General features: G+C 37.9%; 3 protein-coding genes and 1 non-coding gene across 4 annotated transcripts; all 4 read left to right on the forward strand.

The window, feature by feature from the left end:
* Positions 1 to 5,609: 5,609 nt before the first annotated feature.
* On the forward strand, positions 5,610 to 8,236 carry LOC137736516 (exocyst complex component EXO70C1-like). The gene has a single exon (XM_068475776.2). The coding sequence runs from the start codon at positions 6,008 to 6,010 to the stop codon at positions 8,030 to 8,032; it is 2,025 nt and encodes a 674-aa protein (XP_068331877.2). The 5' UTR covers positions 5,610 to 6,007; the 3' UTR covers positions 8,033 to 8,236.
* A 4,304-nt stretch (positions 8,237 to 12,540) lies between these two features.
* LOC137738417 (glutaredoxin-C1) lies at positions 12,541 to 13,211 on the forward strand. Its single transcript, XM_068478053.2, has one exon. The coding sequence runs from the start codon at positions 12,695 to 12,697 to the stop codon at positions 13,076 to 13,078; it is 384 nt and encodes a 127-aa protein (XP_068334154.1). The 5' UTR covers positions 12,541 to 12,694; the 3' UTR covers positions 13,079 to 13,211.
* A 551-nt stretch (positions 13,212 to 13,762) lies between these two features.
* Positions 13,763 to 13,835, forward strand: TRNAA-UGC (transfer RNA alanine (anticodon UGC)). Its single transcript has one exon. It is a non-coding gene; the product is annotated as a tRNA-Ala (tRNA).
* Positions 13,836 to 16,135: 2,300 nt separating this feature from the next.
* Positions 16,136 to 17,824, forward strand: LOC137736469 (uncharacterized). Its single transcript, XM_068475732.2, has 2 exons — positions 16,136 to 16,442; positions 16,855 to 17,824. Exons 1-2 carry the CDS (start codon positions 16,274 to 16,276, stop codon positions 17,592 to 17,594), a joined length of 909 nt encoding a protein of 302 aa, XP_068331833.2. The 5' UTR covers positions 16,136 to 16,273; the 3' UTR covers positions 17,595 to 17,824.
* Positions 17,825 to 18,168: the final 344 nt, after the last annotated feature.

Consider the following 18,168-nt stretch of genomic DNA (forward strand, 5'->3'; position numbering starts at 1 on the left):
GTGTATGAGATATTATTTCAAAGTGCGTCTAACAATTCCCTTTCGATTTTTTATTAATACTTTAAGAATTTAGTTTCACTAGTCACTACTCATATCTTTATTTTATAAATCTCAAGTCTTTGCTAATATCACTGCATACCAATAATTAAATACCTTAATTTAGCATATCAACAATATAAAATCTCAGTCTCCACTTATATACGTGTGAATGAAAATGGGGAATCTTCCATGCATATGTATGTGGAGATGGAGAGTGATTTTTCTTCGATCTTTCAAATGCCAAGGTTTGAATGATTGGAAATAATCTAGAAATATCCAGGCATTAGCACCGACAGTATTCCAAATGCATGCTTTGCATACAAAAAAGAAAAGAAATGGGATGGGAGATTGGATATTGGAGGAGATTGGAGGGTCATGATTCATTTTTATAGGCTGCGGCAGGCGTGCTCTATCTAACTAGATTCTAAAACTTTGATATTCCAATTTTTGTCTTGCCTGTCAGAGTCTACACTGAAGGTCCCTTTCTGAGGATGTCAATTCATCGGTTCGGAATTTTACTTTTCAGATTCATATCATACAAAAATGCATTTTTCTTTCGGGCCAACATTAGGGCCAAAGTTTTGCTATACTTCGATGTATATCATGTACCGAATTAATGAAATGTGAGATTTGCATCCAAGGATTTAACAATTAAGGACTCGACGATTACAAATAGTAATGTACTCAGACCTTAACAATTGTCAGCATACTAGAAAATTCTTTATTAAGCGGCTACAATAAATTGTATAATGTGATGTAAATGATATGATTTTCTTAGAATTATCATTTTCTTTCGTGTTTTTAACTTCATTTCAAAGATGAGATACATTTATGAATATGACCACCACCACATCGCCTGTTGAGTTGACGTGTTTGATGATTTTCCAACTTAATATATAAAAAATATAAATAAACGTATTGTAACATGAATAAATTTGTAACGCCACGTGATATGATTGACTAGCAAATACGAGCCTATTAGGCTTAGCCCATATATAGGTAATCTTCCTTTTGTTTTACTTTTCCTAATTTGTCCAAAACATTTGTGGGAGGCCTGTCAATTTTATCGTCTTCTAGTAAAGTTCGTGCCGTGTAAAATTAATCTAAATTCTTTAAGCTATCAACGCGTCTTATCCCTCATTTTAACTTTATTTCTAAAGTAGCATTATATATATATAAAAAAAAAATATCAAAGTAACATCAAGTTTAATGTAAATAAATTGAATTGTAGTACCAAAGCTTAGTAAATTTGTGTATTATATGCGTATCATACACGTATTTATGTGTTTGTAAAAGATATATTTATTTTCGTACACATTTTAATGATTTGTTAAATTGCAAATTTTTTAAAACTCCAACGAATCATATGTAAGGATCCAAGTGAAGAGAAGATCAAGGGTCAAACTAAATGAAACTTGTCAATAGATTAATGAATGAGTTGTTATAGGTTGTTACAAGTTAGTTGAGATAAGGAGGAGAGTTAGTTTTTAGCTAAATATCAGCTAAGTAAGGAAGAGATATATAACAACCATTGTAATCATAGCTTGCTTATCAAGAAATCAATATACATTTTCACTTTCTTTCTCCTCTCTTTCGCTCTTTCGAGTTATCTCCCTCTTTATTCTTTTGCATTCTGTGAACCTCTCAAGAACAAATTCATCAATATTAACATGGTATCATCGCGGGGGACTGCATTGGCGCTTCCGCACCTCCATTAAAAGCATTGTTTTCTTTCTCTAATCCTCTGTTTTGCAAACTACTGTGATTCTACAAATTTGGGGTCTTCTCTTATCTCCGAGTTCTTCATGATTTTGTTCTTCTTTGATTGCCTTCTACGTGTTTGATCAAATGTCTCAGTGAAAGTTTCTTCTCAAAGGTTCAACAATGGTGACTGTAGATCAATTGAGAATTGTTCAATCTCTGATCACAAACCTCATTTCCACAGTTTCTACTTCGGTTACAGTGAAGTTGGATGACTCTAACTATCTTACTTGGAGTTTCCAAATCAAGTTGCTTCTTGAAAGCCATGGCATAATGGGGTTTGTTGATGGATCAAGAAAATGTCCTCTAAGATTTGATGATGATTCTGAAATTGAAGGAGTTGAAAAAGATGATTACTTTGTATGTAAAATGCACGATTGTGCATTTATGCAACTGTTGATTGCAACAATCTCTACTATAACAATGTAATCCATAATTAGCAGTCAAAGCTCTCATAAGATGTGGGTGAATCTCACTGAAAGATTCTCTACAGTCACCAAAGCTATAATCTTTCAAATGAAAACTGAGCTTCATAACATAAAAAAAGGTCTGAATCTGTGTCTGATTATCTCCAAAAGATCAAGGATGCAAGAGATCATCTTGCAGCTGCAGGAGTAATGTTTGAAGATGATGATGTGATAATTTTGCGCTGAAGGGGCTTCCTGCAGAGTTCAACACTTTTAGATGTGTTATAAGAGGAAGGGAAAATGATATATCTCTCAAAGATTTTAGATCCCAATTACTTGCAGAAGAAGCTATCATCGGTTAGTCATTTGAATCTTCTTCTGCTTTACCATTTGTAACTATAATGGTTGCTGACGCTCAAACAAACAAGGGAAAAACATTAGTTCTTGGTCAAGAAACATCACAGTATACTAATATAGGGTCTAGTTCTGGATCATCTAGTTAAGGCTTTAACAATCATGCTGGTGGATCAAATACCACAGGAAACAACTTTGGGAATTGTTCCTTTAACAACTACAACAATTCATATCAAAGGTATTATAACTATGGGAGATACAAGGGGAACAATTTTCGAGAAAAAAGAATAGGCAGATCGTATAACTATGGTCCAAGATCTTATAATCCTCCACCAAATGGAAGCCTTGGTATTCTTGGTGCCCCAAAACCCTATCAATTAAGCTATGCAGAACATCTTTCTGAGATCCCTATTTGTCATATTTGCAACAAAAAAGGTCATGTTGCTGCTGATTGTTTTCAAAGGCATAATTCTTCACATTATAGTGCTAACATGCCAATTCAATGTCAAATTTGCTGGAAATTTGGACATTCAACTCTGCAATGCTATCACATAGGCAACTTTGCATATCAAGGGAAACCACCTGCACCAACTCACTACTATGCATGCTCAGCATTAGCCTTCTACACCTGAGCAACAATTTTGGATCGTAGACACTGGAGCTACTTCTCATATGACATCTGAGTTAGCAAATTTGGATATGCCTACTCCATACCAAAGGAATGATACTATAACCACAACAAGTGGTGCAGGTTTACATATTTCTCATATTGGCACATCAACATTATCTATTTCTAGTAACACACTTGCCTTGAAAAATGTTCTACATGTTCCAAAGATCTCACAACACTTGTTATCCATTTATCAATTATGTAAAGATAATAGATGTCGATTCATTTGTGATGACACTTTCTTATGGGTTCAGGACAAATCCACAGGGACAATCATAATTAAGGGGTTGTGTAAAGAGGGCTTTTATCTTATTCCTTTCAACACACCAAATAAGCTGTCACCTGCACTACCTCATAAGCATATATGTTGTTTAGCAAAACCTGTTAATACAAGCTTGTGGCATAAAAGACTAGGACATACATCAAATGCTATTACTTCTGCAATTCTACATCAAAATAATATCCCTACATCACTTGATACATGTCAATTAATATGTACACCTTGTCTGGAAGGAAAGTTTACTAAGCTGCAATTTAATTTTCCTGTAACCAAGTTTGTACAACCTCTAGAGGTCTTGCATAGTGATGTATGGGGACCAGCCCCCTTGTTATCTCATGAAGGATTTAGGTATTATGTAACCTTCATAAATGAATGCACTCGATATACATGGGTTTTCCCTTTACATAATAAATCAGAAGTTTTTGAAACATTTGTGCACTTTTATGCCTATTTAAGTACTCAATTTTCTGCACAACCAAAAATTTTAAGGAAAACTAATGAAAAAAGGCTTGAAAACTTTGAGTTTTAATGATAAGGACAAAATAAAAGGTAAAGTGAATAGTACCAGGATTGACTTTTTAGTGTAAAAATATGGTTTTTCGTTAAAGTAAACAGTACCGTGGGCTTTTCGTTAAAACTCCCAAAATTTTACAAAGTGATGGTGGGGGTGAATATGTAGGATCCAAGTTTCAACATTTCCTGTCACAAAAAGGCATGTTACACCAAAGATCTTATCCCCACACCCCATAACAAAATGGGTTGGCAGAAAGGAAATATAGACATGTTGTAGAAACTACAATCACATTGCTTCAAAATGTAAGTTTACCTGCTAAATTCTGGTTCCATACTTATGTTGCAGCTACATATTTAATCAATGGAATGCCATGTGCTACTTTACAAATGAAATAACCTCACCAATTGTTGTTTCAACAGGTTCCAGACATTAATCATTTGAATTTTTTTTGTTATGCATGATTTCCACTACTTAAACCATACAACAGCTCTAAACTACAACAAAAAACCAAAACCTGTGTTTTTCTTGGTAATGTAGGTCATTATAAAGGTTTTCTATGTCTAGATATTACAACTCAAAAAATTTGGGTTAAAACTTATTTTTAGGCCAAATAAATGAGTCAATGTTAGTGACTGTAACCTAGTTGCTAACGTTGTTAGTTATTTGCAAACAGACCAAAAATTATGTTTTTTTATCAGATCCCCATGTGGTTGGACCGTTGATTGAAACAACAGTCCATATTCAATTTGAAACAACCAACGGTCCCGATTCATTTAAAAAAAAAAATCAAATTGTGAATATTATCTCGGTTAGTGAAAGAGTTAATAGAAATAATGTATGGAAATTGGGCCATCCCCCAACAAGAAGAAAGTTGAATTGCTTATTTGCCCCTTTCGCACCCGTCTCCGACCAAACACCCTAACAATCCGTGATCGCACCAGTCCAACCCGCTTTCACACTGTTGCTATTACTGTTTGAATTCATTGTCCAGAAGTATTTGATGTTCTGTGAGATTGGCTCACAAAAGCTGTGTCGTGGTTGCACATCCATGGACCTCGTCGAAAATTGGCTCAGAGTTCCTGAGAGTGAGACGGTCTTGCTGATGGTGGTGGCACATGTTGGCTTTCCACCGTTCATATGAAAATTGGCTCATGCAAATCTGAAAAACTTGCCGAAAATTACAGAGGGTGGTTTTTTTTTCTCGAAATTCCCGACTTTCTACGCAAATATCCCAACTTTGCATGCGACTGGATCGGGGAACAACCGGTCACTTGTTTGGTTTGGTTGTTCCATATTTGGTTCAAATTTCCTTTTCGTAGTTAAAATAAATTTAATATAAGTTGTTCTATTATTTGTTAAAAAACAAAATTACAGCGCTTAATGATTAATTAATTTAATCGAGATTTGAGAACTAAATCGAACTAACCCGCACCGCTCCTTCGAATTCAAAGCCCACCATGTGACGAACATGTTTTTTTTTTCCGCCTTATCCAGGAAACACTTGACAAACATTGAAAATTAGAAAACTACACAACGTGACCACTCCTGCCAAGTCACAAGCTGATTTAGCGCCAAATTGATGCACGATTGGATTCCTCTAATCGTATAGTAGTGTTGCAGAAAGAGTGGATTAGTCGTGGGAAGCACAAACGACAGGTCAACGGTGCAAAGACCACCTTCCCCCCGCCCCAAAAAAAGATTAACGTCCCAACCCACAAAACAAATCAAAATCCATTCCTATCCGTACGTCCCCCTTCATTTTCCCATCCCCTCCGAATACTTCTCCTTCTCTCGTTCCCTTTCCCTGCCGTTGTGGATCCCTCATTCTTCCACTTTCTCCCATTTCACAAAACTCCCCCATTTTCTTCTCCACAGATTTGAATAACTTTTTTCTTTTGTTTTGCTTGAAATTTGATTAGAGGCTAATCAAATTGATTAAGGGCTAATCAAAATTGATTACCGGGTGGAACGAAACGGACTTGATGGAGAAAAATGCAGCGGCGCCTGAAAAGTCCGTCAGTTTTCCAAGACATTCCAGCAAGAAGAATCTCTTTTTGAGTCCCGCCACCCCGAGACAGCGATACGAGACCATCGATGAGGAGGCCCCACCAGAATCCGACGCCCAGAATCGTCCCAATGACCTCAACAATTCCTCCAATCCTACGCCCGAACTGACCCTTCAGGAAATTCTGGACGACGTCGACCGCTTCCTGGAAACCTTTTCCGAATCTAAAGAAACATGGACTCCGCCGGAGGTGGTCCCCGCGTCAGTGGAGTCGCTATCCAAAGCGGTCGACTCCATGATAACAAAATACGGCAGAGGCCTGGCCCGGTTTGGTGAGAACGAGGAGGACGACGAGCCGTTTGTTGAATCCGTGACGCGCGTTTCCAAAGTGGCGACGGTGTTGGAGCAATTCCCTTCCAATTCCACGACCGCCATGGCGTTGAATCGGACCGGCACCGTCTTGCAGCGTGCCATGGCCTTATTGGACGAGGAGTTCCGTAACCTTCTCATCTTCGATCAGCACGAGCCGAGCACTGCCAAGTCGGATAATAACCAGGACCACAGCTTTTCGAGTCGGATCACCTCCAAGCTCTCCTCCTTCAACAGCTACAGCAGCAGCTCCGCTCACGATTCGTGTCGGTCCATTCAAACACAACCACCCGAATCCGAACCTGACAAATTAGACGAGTTTCCTTCGCTTTCGGAGGAGAGCATCACCACCATGAACAAAATCGCCTCCACCATGATCGCCGCTGGCTACGAGAACGAGTGCTGCTTGGTCTACAGCATCTTGCGGCGGAACGCGTTCAAATCGGCGCTCAACAATCTCGGATACGAGAACATTTCCATCGACGAGGTCCAGAGAATGCAGTGGGAGTCCTTGGAAGGGGAGATCGCCACGTGGATCAGTGTCGTTAAACTCTGCTCCTCCGTCCTCTTGTCTGGCGAGCGGAAGCTCTGCGACGCCGTGTTCGCCAGCCACAAGTCGTTGTCCGAGTCCCTGTTCTGCAACCTCATCCGCGCCGTCGCGATCCAGCTCTTCAACTTCGCCGACGCCGTGGTCTTGACGAAGCGGTCACCGGAGAAGCTGTTCAAGATGCTTGACATGTACGAGACGCTTCGGGACCTGGTCCCGGCTATCCGGAACTCGTACCCAGAGGAGATCGGAAAAGAGTTGGTGACGGAGGCCGAGGCAGCGAGGAACCGCCTCGGCGAGGCCGCCGTCAGCATCTTCTGCGATCTCGAAAACTCCATCAAAAGCGACAATGGAAAAACCCCGGTCCCCAGTGGCGCAGTGCACCCCTTGACGCGCTACGTCATGAATTATCTAAAATACGCCTGCGAGTACAAGGACTCGTTGGAGCAAGTGTTCGTGGAGTACGAAAAAGAGCACGGCACGCCCGGAACGACGTCGTCGCCGTTCCAAATGCAGTTACAGACCGTTATGGACATGTTGGACGCCAACCTGGACATGAAGTCCAAACTGTACCGGGACCCCTCATTGCGGTACATCTTCTTGATGAACAACGGGCGTTACATTATGCAGAAAGTGAAGGGGTCCACGGAGATACACCATTTGATGGGTGACACGTGGTGCAGGAAGCGGTCGACGGACTTGAGGGGATACCATAAGAACTATCAGCGGGAGACGTGGGGTAGGGTTTTGCATTGTCTCAACCACGAGGGTTTGCAGGTGAAAGGGAAGGTGTCGAAGACGGTGATCAAGGAGCGGTTTAAGTGCTTCAACGCGTTGTTCGACGAGATACACAAGACGCAGAGCACGTGGGTGGTGAGCGACGAGCAGCTTCAGTCGGAGCTTAGGGTCTCAGTGTCGTCGGTGATGATTCCGGCCTACCGGTCGTTTTGGAGTAGGTTCAAGCAGTACTTGGAGGGAGGGAGGCAGTTGGAGAAGTATATAAAGTACCAACCGGAGGATATTGAGAATTTGATTGATGATTTGTTTGATGGGAACCCTACTTCTATGTTAAAGAGGAGGACATAATGAATAATATGTATTTGATGGAGCTACGTGATAATTCATGCATGGTGGGAAATACTTCAATTGCTCGATTCTGATGACAAAGATCAAATATTTTTCTGTTGTTTTTGTATTCTTCTCTTCAGTTTTGCAGATGAACTATATGTCTTGTAAACTATATTTTGGATTTATTTGATTATGATCGTAGAAAATCTTTTAACAGAAGGTTAATCTGTTTTGTGTGTGTATATATAATATTATATAGAGAGTTTTAACCAAACACTTCCAATACTGTTTACTTTTAACGAAAAATCACATTTTTACCTTTATACTAAAGCACCACAATGTTGTTCATTTTTTCTAACAAACAATATTAAACGATATTATATATATTAAGGGGGAGGTGAGTTTAGCCTCACAATGAGCTAGCAATAATATGGTTCAAATTCGTTTTTGGAGAGAATCAAACCTAAGACCTCTCACTTACAAGTGAAAAGAAATACTACTAAACCGTAGTACTAAGTAGCCACAATGTTGTTCATTTTGGTTCCTTATAAATTGTAATATGTCAATCTGTCTATTGCCTAATATGAATGACCGACTAAACAATGTTCAAACTCTTTTTCTTTTTTTTTTCTTTTTTTTTATTTTAATAAATTGACATTCGAAAGGCATCCAATTATGTAATTTATGCGATTGAAATACATTAATCGTAAGCGGATCGATGGTCAATTAATGTGGTGATACAAGGATGGTAAAAAAAATGTGTGCTTGCTCATTGTATCATGTCCTATACTTTTCATTAGGATTTTTATCAAAATAGTCCCTAAGATTGATCAAACTCATCATTTTGGTCTCTCACTTTCAAAATCAATCATTGTTGTCCCTAACATTCACTACCGCACATCAATTTGGTTTAAGATTCCATCAACTATTCTATTAGTTTGTATGTGGAACCCACAAATCCAATGAAATGGTGACAAGTGGATTATACAAAATAAGGGTTTTTATTGCAAATAGTTCCTGACATTGATCCAACTCCTTATTTTGGTCCCTGAGTTTCAAAAATCGATAAATTTGGTCCCTGACTTTCAATACCGCACGTCAATTTAATCATTCCATTAAAGTTTCGTCAATATTTTTTGTCCCACTAGTCCAATCATATGGCATCACATGGATTAACTATAAGAAACCTTTTTTTTTTTTTTTTAAGATTTAAAACTAAGAGTAAAATAAGAAACTAAAAACCAAAACTAAAATAAATAAAAAAAGTCATCGTCGTCTTCATCAGGGTATGCTCAAAAGGAAAAGGAAGGCACCATGACACCACTAAAGTACTTGGCCTCCTGAACTCACTCCTCATTCTTTCTAGTGGGTTATAATCCTAAGTCCTATCAAATTTGAATTGAATTTGGATTTGATTTTATCGAATTTAGATTGAATTTTTTTTCCAATTGGGGTTGTGGGATACGAGAAAAATGTCAACATGAAATACTCTTCTTTTGGTTCACTCTTAAAAAAATTAATTTATTATAGTTAATCCACGTTGAGCCATATAATTGGATTAGTGGGACCACATTAACAGAGGGAATAAATTGATGCGCGGTAGTGAAAGTCAATGACCAAATTTATCGATTTTTGAAACTTAGGGACCAAAATGAGGAGTTGGATAAATATCAGGGACCATTTGCGATAAAAACCCTTATGTAATCCACGTGTCACCATTTTGATTGGATTTGTGAGTCTCGCATACAAACTAACAGAACAGTTGATGGAATCTTAATGGAAGGACCAAATTGATGTGAGGTAGTGAATGTCAGGGACGACATTGATTGATTTTGAAAGTGAATGACCAAAATGATGAGTTTGGTCAATCTCAGAGACCATTTGTGATAAAAACTCTTTTAATTATTGTAATTCAAACTACCTTAATATTTTGATTACAAAGAAAGTAAGGGGTTGTTTGGTACCATAATTGAATCTAATTTTTTTTATTTTTAAAACTAATGAGTATTACGTAATTTAGCTACCTTCACTGTTTTTCAGTGAAATTTAGAATTAGTCCTTGAACAAAAAAATCAGTTAATTTTTGGTCATGAAATACCATTTCAAGAAGGATACTAAACATGCTTTCAGTTATTCACAACAAATTTGAAGCCTGTTCCCTAGATTTATTGTTAGTATACGTGTTTTCATGAATTAACAAAAATATGAATAATCTCTTGAAGTTACTGAGGGTGAGGAGTGACTGAACTTTAAAATGTAATACTTATACGTGCGTAGTATATACGCGTACACATAAAATATTGAATTTGTAATTATACAAAGTTTTGAGTTTTGGAGTTGGCTCCTCGACTTAACTGCGGCTCAACGGCTGGACTAACCAGATTCTGTTGTTAAAACCAGTCCAGTTTCAACACCTGAGAGAAGAGAGAATCACAGAGATGGTACTTGTCCTGAAAAAGCAAGAAACAAAAGTATGTCTGTGGTCGGACCTATACACCGAACCCTCAACTAAATCAAACCCAGATGTGCATAAATGGAGAAACGATCCCCCAGATCCTGCTGCGGCATGCGAACTGTGCCCGCCGCCCGACTTCATCTGTATTGCAGACCACGCCTTCCTTTTTCTTCTTTCTCTATAATCGTTCCAACATCCAAGTCAACCGTTTGTTTACTTTGTCATTGCTTTTGCTCCTACACGCTACTAAATTCCAGACTTTTTTGTTGTTGTTTCTGTTGTTTTTATACATATATCATATATATTTGAATCCCAGATCAACCCAAATCTAATTTTTCCGTGTATATATAATCGACCAAATAAAAGATGAAAAGATAGATATATAAGACAAACGTTACATGTGCACTACTAATTTAGATAAGGGGTAATGTGTATAATTAAGCTAGGTGAAAACTATATAACATGAAGGACATATGGTCCAAGCCATACTCAGGAGAAAATCTAATTTGTCGGGTGGGGTATATATGTCTATGACATTCATAGATAAGAGATGTAGACATCAGGAAATATACTTTGATTGTAGGAGAAAATTTATTTGTCGCCAATTGTATTTAATTATATGTGTGGGAGTAGAGTATGCGAAATTGAGCAATGAATCTTAGAAGAATTTAATTTTGAACGGCATGACTTTTTTATATTTTTAGGCCAGTATTTGAGTTGTCTCCCCTCCTCTTTCAGTTGGCACACTCCAAACAAATAGCTCTTGTCTCTTTCATGTTCTCATCTCACAATCAGTCCTGTGGCAAAAGAAATAGAAATATATATAATTGTACACAATTGGTACTATATATATGCATAAGAACTATAGAAACTAAAAGATAACCCTACTGTAAGAGAAAATTTACCTATCACTTATTATATCATGTGTCTTTATTTAATTCATTGCTAGTTGCGTAATTGAAAAATAAACATATAGTTGTATACGATCATTAAAACTTAGCAATTTGCCTAATTATATATATATACATATATATATATAGGACAACTGCTCAACAAACATATCAAGTGGACATACTAATGTTAGTGGTAGAAATTAATAGTCAATTACAATACATACACACTACTCTCAAAAACTAGCGCACGAGGGTTTTAGTGTTTGGGGTTGCATGCGTTAGCAGAACCTCATGAGCACTAAAGTAAACTAAATTAGGCTTATTTATAATGGTAATTAACTTTGAAAAAGCAAAAAAGTAGTAAATTAAGCAGGAAGTCACAGCTCCACAGACATCAAAAACATGAAAATAATTCAAACACTAGCATGCATGCAGGGCATGCTGCTAGATGTCGCAGTTCTACTTTTTCATGGGATGGGAGTTGTTTGGGGGTCAAATTGCAGAACCCAAGAAAGAAGAACCGTTGATCATCACGATCACGTTCTTTGTTCTCTTCAAGCTTTGGGCAATGGCCATGCCAATACCGTATCTGTTGAGAGAATCCAAAATCCAAAAACACCAGAATAATTAAAGGAAAAAAAGAAGAGAGACATGCGCGTAAGGGTCACGTCAGGATTGCAAAAAGAAGTTTTGGTCTTATATAATAGCGCTCTCGACAAGGAGGACCAGCGCAGCCGTCTAATCCTTCTGCCTCTCCTTTTATTAAAGCCTGCTTCAATTCCAACATAATCTGAATAAAGCCCTTAATTTAAGCTTAAAATAGAGCTGACACAGTACCCCTCCCTACTCCCGACCGTAGACAAAAATACCCCACTCACCGCCTTCCACCTCCTGACACCGCCGCTTCCGCCAGTGACCGCCACAAAATACGAGTATGTATTTTGTCCACGTACGTCTACGCTCCTCTCCCCTCGTTGTACATTGTAGTACAGACAACAATCCTTTTAAAGCAAAAACCACGACACCCTCTTCGCACGCCCTGCGACAGCAAACAGACAAAAAAACTCGATATAACCCACTTAACCCCTCCCAACCCTTCATTATTACAATTTTACCGCTCCCAAACATGACTATAAAATCCGCACCTCACTGTCCAACTTCTTTCAATTTCAGTTTTCAAACCCTAAACAACTTCTCTTATCTTCTCTCAGGTGTAACTTGTAATCTTCGACTTTTTACTTGGTTAGTTTAGTGTTTTGTTCATCTTTGGGTCCAAATAATCAATAATTATATAAGTGGAGAGATTAGGATTATATTAGTACATTGTTAATCATGATGCAGTACCAGGCAGCTGCTGAGTCATGGGGGTACTACGTGCCGGTGAGGATGAGCATGGGGGACCCACTGGAGCGGGTGGCGAGGCTGGCGTCGAAGAGCGCGGTGGTGATATTCAGCGTGAGCAGCTGCTGCATGTGCCACGCCGTCAAGAGGCTCTTCTGCGGAATGGGGGTGAACCCGACGGTGTACGAGCTGGACCAGGACCCCAGAGGGAAGGAGATCGAGAGGGCTCTCATGAGGTTGCTCGGAACCTCGTCGGCGGTTCCGGTGGTGTTTATTGGTGGCAAGCTTATTGGCGCCATGGATAGAGTCATGGCTTCCCATATCAATGGGTCCCTGGTCCCACTTCTTAAGGAGGCTGGGGCCCTCTGGCTCTGATCGTCATCATCGAATTTATCACATGCAGGTCAAGGAAAAAAAAATGGAATAGAAAAGAGTGAGAGTGTTCATGATGATGTTCAGTTTTAACTACATTTGGATATATTTATCTTAATTTCACTTTCATTTTCTACTCCAATCTCGCAGATATATATATATATATATATATATGTGTGTGTGTGTGTGTGTGTGTGTTTGTGTGTGAAAGGAGAGACCTGAAAAACTTGAAAGAGCCTATTTTTGTAACATTCTACGATTGCAGAAAACTAGAAACAAAAATTGAACAATCTTACAAGAGAAGGACACTAAAATAATAGAGAGCAAAACTCTGAATCTTTCATTCATCAAAAAACGTCTAATGACTCTAATTTGATCCATTGTGCTTTACAAATACATGAATTCAGAGATGCTTAAACCCCTACAATTATGACTCATACATGTACATTACAATGATATACTATAAAAAACCAGAATAATTCCTTTTAATATTCAGCCACTAAAATATAATTATAGCATAAAATTAATTGTTGTATTCTTCTATGTATAATTATCATTAATTCTTCGTGTTATTCACCTCTAGCTAATTAATCACGCATAATTACAGTACTGACCAATATAAAAACTGAGCATAAACAATGGCATTGACATCACTAAGTTATTTACCGAAAGAGTTCACCATTGACTGGGGATGTAGCTCAAATGGTAGAGCGCCCGCTTTGCATGCGGGAGGTACAGGGTTCGATCCCCTGCATCTCCATTTGTTTTTTTTTTCATTTTTGTAAATTTCCAACTAAATGAAGAAATATTGTGTATTTACTTGGTATAATTAATTAATTGTACCCAATCCATATGTGTAAGGTAATTGTATAACTAAAGTTCCATATATGAGTTTATTATAAATGCATTTGTCTTAAACATAAACTTGTTCGCTAAAAGTTGATAATACATTGTAATTGTGTTTTTTTTGTCTTAAGGCACTTAAGCCTTACTTGGTCTTGAGTCTTTTAACATGGGAAAAACTTCAATAGAGCACTTAAGCCTTACTTGGTCTCACCTTACTCCCTCTCAGGTGCATATTCCTCCATATTTAGTTCATTTGTTCCCGTATTGGTTCCACTTTCACTCGTGTGAGAATATAACAGTTTATTAGTTAGGTGGTCGCACAAATCTAACTACGTGGGGTCTCGATTTAGTATTCTCTCCAAATACTGTTGTGAAATCTTGTGATTAGTCCTTACTTCCTCAATGGTAAATCTGCAGTTCCATAAATTCAGTAAGTTCAATCCTTTTAACTGGATACTATTGCAAATTCATTAGATGTAAGAAATCAAGAAAAATAAAACTTTCAAAAGAAATGTTACTCCTCCAGTTTCAACTTGTCTTTACTTTTGGGCTTTGGAACGACACGTCTACAGGCCCAGGCTAGCCCTGTTCTAAATTCATGACCAAAGTCGGATCAATTAAGGAGTCAATCTGGGCTCAATTATATACTAGTAACTGTGTTATACATAGAATAAATTGAAGCAATGGTCCCTCAAGTAGGAATGGTCACAATTGAAGATAAGATGAGAGAAAATCAGTTAAGGTAGTTTAAACATGTGAAACAAAGACCTACAAATACTCCGATTAGAAAAGGCGAATATGAAATAGCGGCTCGTGGTAAAATGGGAAGAGGAACTGAGGAAGACCTAAGAAAACTTGGAAAGAGACAAAAGATATGGAATGTTTGAAGCTAACGGAAGACTTGGCCAAAATCGAGAGCAATGATGTTCTAAAATTCATACTAATGTTACTGCACAACTCTTCATATATATAAGAATAAATTGTAGAAATGATCCCTCTACTTTAATCAAATTAGAGCAATGGTCCCTCAACTAAAAATTCATTACCATTGGTCTCTCAACTCATCAAAATGTGTAGCTATGATCCTTTTTGTCAACTTCGTTAGAATTTTGTTAAAATAAGTTATATTGGAAGGACCATTGCTATAATTGGGGTCCATCAACTCATCAAAACGTATAGCTATGGTCTTTTCATGAAATTCGTCAGAATTTTGTCAAAATGAGTTATGTTGGAAGGATCATTGTTACAATTGGATTAAAGTTGAGGGACCATTTCTCCAGTTGGATTAAAGTTGAAGGACCAATGGATCCTTAGATGAGGAACTATAGTTGCACATTTTGATGAGTTGAGAGACCAATAGTAATGGATTTTTAGTTGAGGGATCATTACTCTAATTGAGTTAAAGTTAAAAAATCATTTCTACAATTACTCTTATATATATGAAAAGTTGTGCAGTAATATTAGTAGGAATTTTAGAACATCATTGCTATCGGTTTTGGACCAAATCTTCCGTTAGCTTCAAGCATTCCATATCTTTTCTTAAAGTCTCTTTCCAAATTTTCTTAGTTTTTCCTCAGTTCCTCTACCCATTTTATCGTGAGCTGCTATTTCATGTTCACCTTTTCTAATCGGAGTACCTATAGGTCTTCATTTCACATGTTTAAATCACCTTAATTAATTTTCTCTCATATTATCTTGATTGCGGCCACTTCTACTTGACTTCGGATATCCTCATTATTAATCACGTCCTTTCTCATAATCTTCAAACAGAAATTTCCTTCAAATTGTTAATCATCTAGTGGTCTTCAAGCAATGTGGGGGAGGAGACCAACAGAAAATGACCCCCAAGCCCCACATGCAAAATGTCAAAAATAAAAAGGAAGAAAAGCCCCATATCCATTTACAACTTGTTCCATCCAGAAATCATAACAGAAATTAAATCCCCATCATCCCATGTCTAGTTACAACCGAGGTAAACTTACAAGCAACAAGAATTCTCAGTATTTCAAAACTAATTACACAATGTTATAAGTGCAGCTGTACACGTTATAACATACAGTAAAACTTGATGTGTTCAGAATACCATCACTTTAGCATTTGGATGTAATTTCTCTGATCTACCCCTCTTACCTGACAATCATGCCAAAAAGGGTTCTTCACATGTCTTTGTTTTGTTCTGAATATATAAAGCATTTCATGTCTCTGGTTACAGTTGGTCCTAACACCAAATACTCACGGGCTCCATTAAACATAGAGAGCTTGAATCTCCAGCTATATAACACAGACTAGCTAGCAAATAGTCTATAAGCTTTGTTATATGCTGCTTAATTTAAATCAGTAGAAGCTTCTTCCATGGATCCCATCATTTCGTTTGTTCTTCTTCTTGCATCTCTTGCCATCCACCCACCTGCTCTGGCCGCTCGATCCACACCCCCAACCGCTCGGATCACCGTTGTGGGAGCAGTTTACTGTGATACCTGTTTAAGCAACAGTTTCTCGAGAAGCAGCTACTTTCTCCCAGGTAAATAATCTCCAAAGTGCAGTATGGTTTCATTTAGAATCCATAAATAAGCACTTATGCTCATAAGCACTTATGTTAAAAGCACAACAAAATGTTTACTAATGGTACGTTTTGGAATGCGCTGCAAAATAAATTCTATGAAATTTCAAAAATTACCTTTCAAGATGTTATCAAAAAGTATGGGAGAGATTTGTAGTGTTTGAGTAGTTCAATGATTACATTCTCGTATTGCATTTTTAACAATTTAGTCTAAAATTCATTGATACTTTAAAAGTCGCTAGTTCAAACATAACAAAAAAGTTCAAGTACACTTTCTAATTTCTAAGTTTTTCCGTCGAACGCCGTAAAAGCGCAACTTTTAGTTTTTTTTGATGATTTTTTAGTCATTCTATTAGTTTTGTTAACTGATCAGGTGTGGACGTCCTCATAAAATGCAAATTCGGAGCAAAATCCCACAAAACAGCATCACAGATGAACTTCCAGGTCAACAAAACCACAGACAAGTACGGAGTCTACAAACTGGAAATCCCCTCTGTCGATGGAGTCAACTGCATCAGTGGCTTTGCCATGAAGTCAATGTGCCAGGCAACCTTGATAGGCAGCTCCTCCTCCGCCTGCAATGTCCCCGCCTTAACAACCACCGCAGACGAAATCTCAGTCAAATCGAAACAAGACAATCTCTGCATCTACAGCATGAACGCCTTGAGTTTCCGACCACGTAAGAAAAATCTCACGCTCTGCGGAAACAGGAAGGTGGAGGGTGGATTGGCAACTTCCTTCAATTCCTCCAAGTTCTTCCTCCCTTACTTCCCACCATACGGGTTCTTCCCATGGCCTCAGCCGCCGCCATTTTCTTCCCTGCCCTTTCCTCCTCTGCCTCCATTGCCATTTTTGCCGCCATTCCCGTTCCCGTTCCGGGGCCCGCCATCTTTGCCTTTCCCATTCCCGCAGTTACCTCCGGCACCAAATCCTTTTGCCCCAAATGCTCCGCCGGCGTTTAATTTGGGGGATCCGAGGACTTGGATTCCTTATATTCCTTCAGTTTTTTCTCCTCCGCCGCCGCCTGCGTTCAGCCTGGGAGATCCCAGAACCTGGATACCATATGTTCCTCCTCCGTTCCCTCAGACTACCCAACAAAACCAGAATCCATAGTTTTTCAGACGGGAATTATTATTATCGTCTCTAAAAATCTCATTTTGCATTTTATTTTTTATAATTAAAAAGTAATATATATTTATAAGGAGTATAGAATGAAGTTTTTAGAATGCTAATAACAGTTTCCTTTCAGATACCTAAAATAATTGTGTTTCATATATATGATTATGTATCATGGTCAGAAAAGCTTATTTGTCATGGTAGGGAAAAGAGATTATGTTTATGTTTGCGATGGAAAACATTTGGATATAACAATTCACACATATTCCACATCAATCCCGTCTCTGTCAGCCTGTGACTAGTGATTTGTTTAGGGTAAGGACAAAGTGGCTAAAGGTTTTTTAGATCAGAAATGGTCTTTAAAATGGACTAAACCCCTTAAGCTTGAAAATCGATCAATATTTATTTGAAATTCAGTATCTTAAATCAATATGATCATTTCATAAACATCCATCAAAACTTCTAACAAAAACAAAAATAATGACCAAACTGGTAAGAGATTTGATATCCGTACTCCCATTTTCACCTTTAGCATATATTAGTTGATTCTCCTATGAATTATCAACCTAAT

The sequence above is a fragment of the Pyrus communis genome, chromosome 13 (genome assembly GCF_041283825.1).
Source record: "Pyrus communis isolate YQ-2024b chromosome 13, ASM4128382v1, whole genome shotgun sequence".
Taxonomy (NCBI): Eukaryota; Viridiplantae; Streptophyta; class Magnoliopsida; order Rosales; family Rosaceae; genus Pyrus; species Pyrus communis.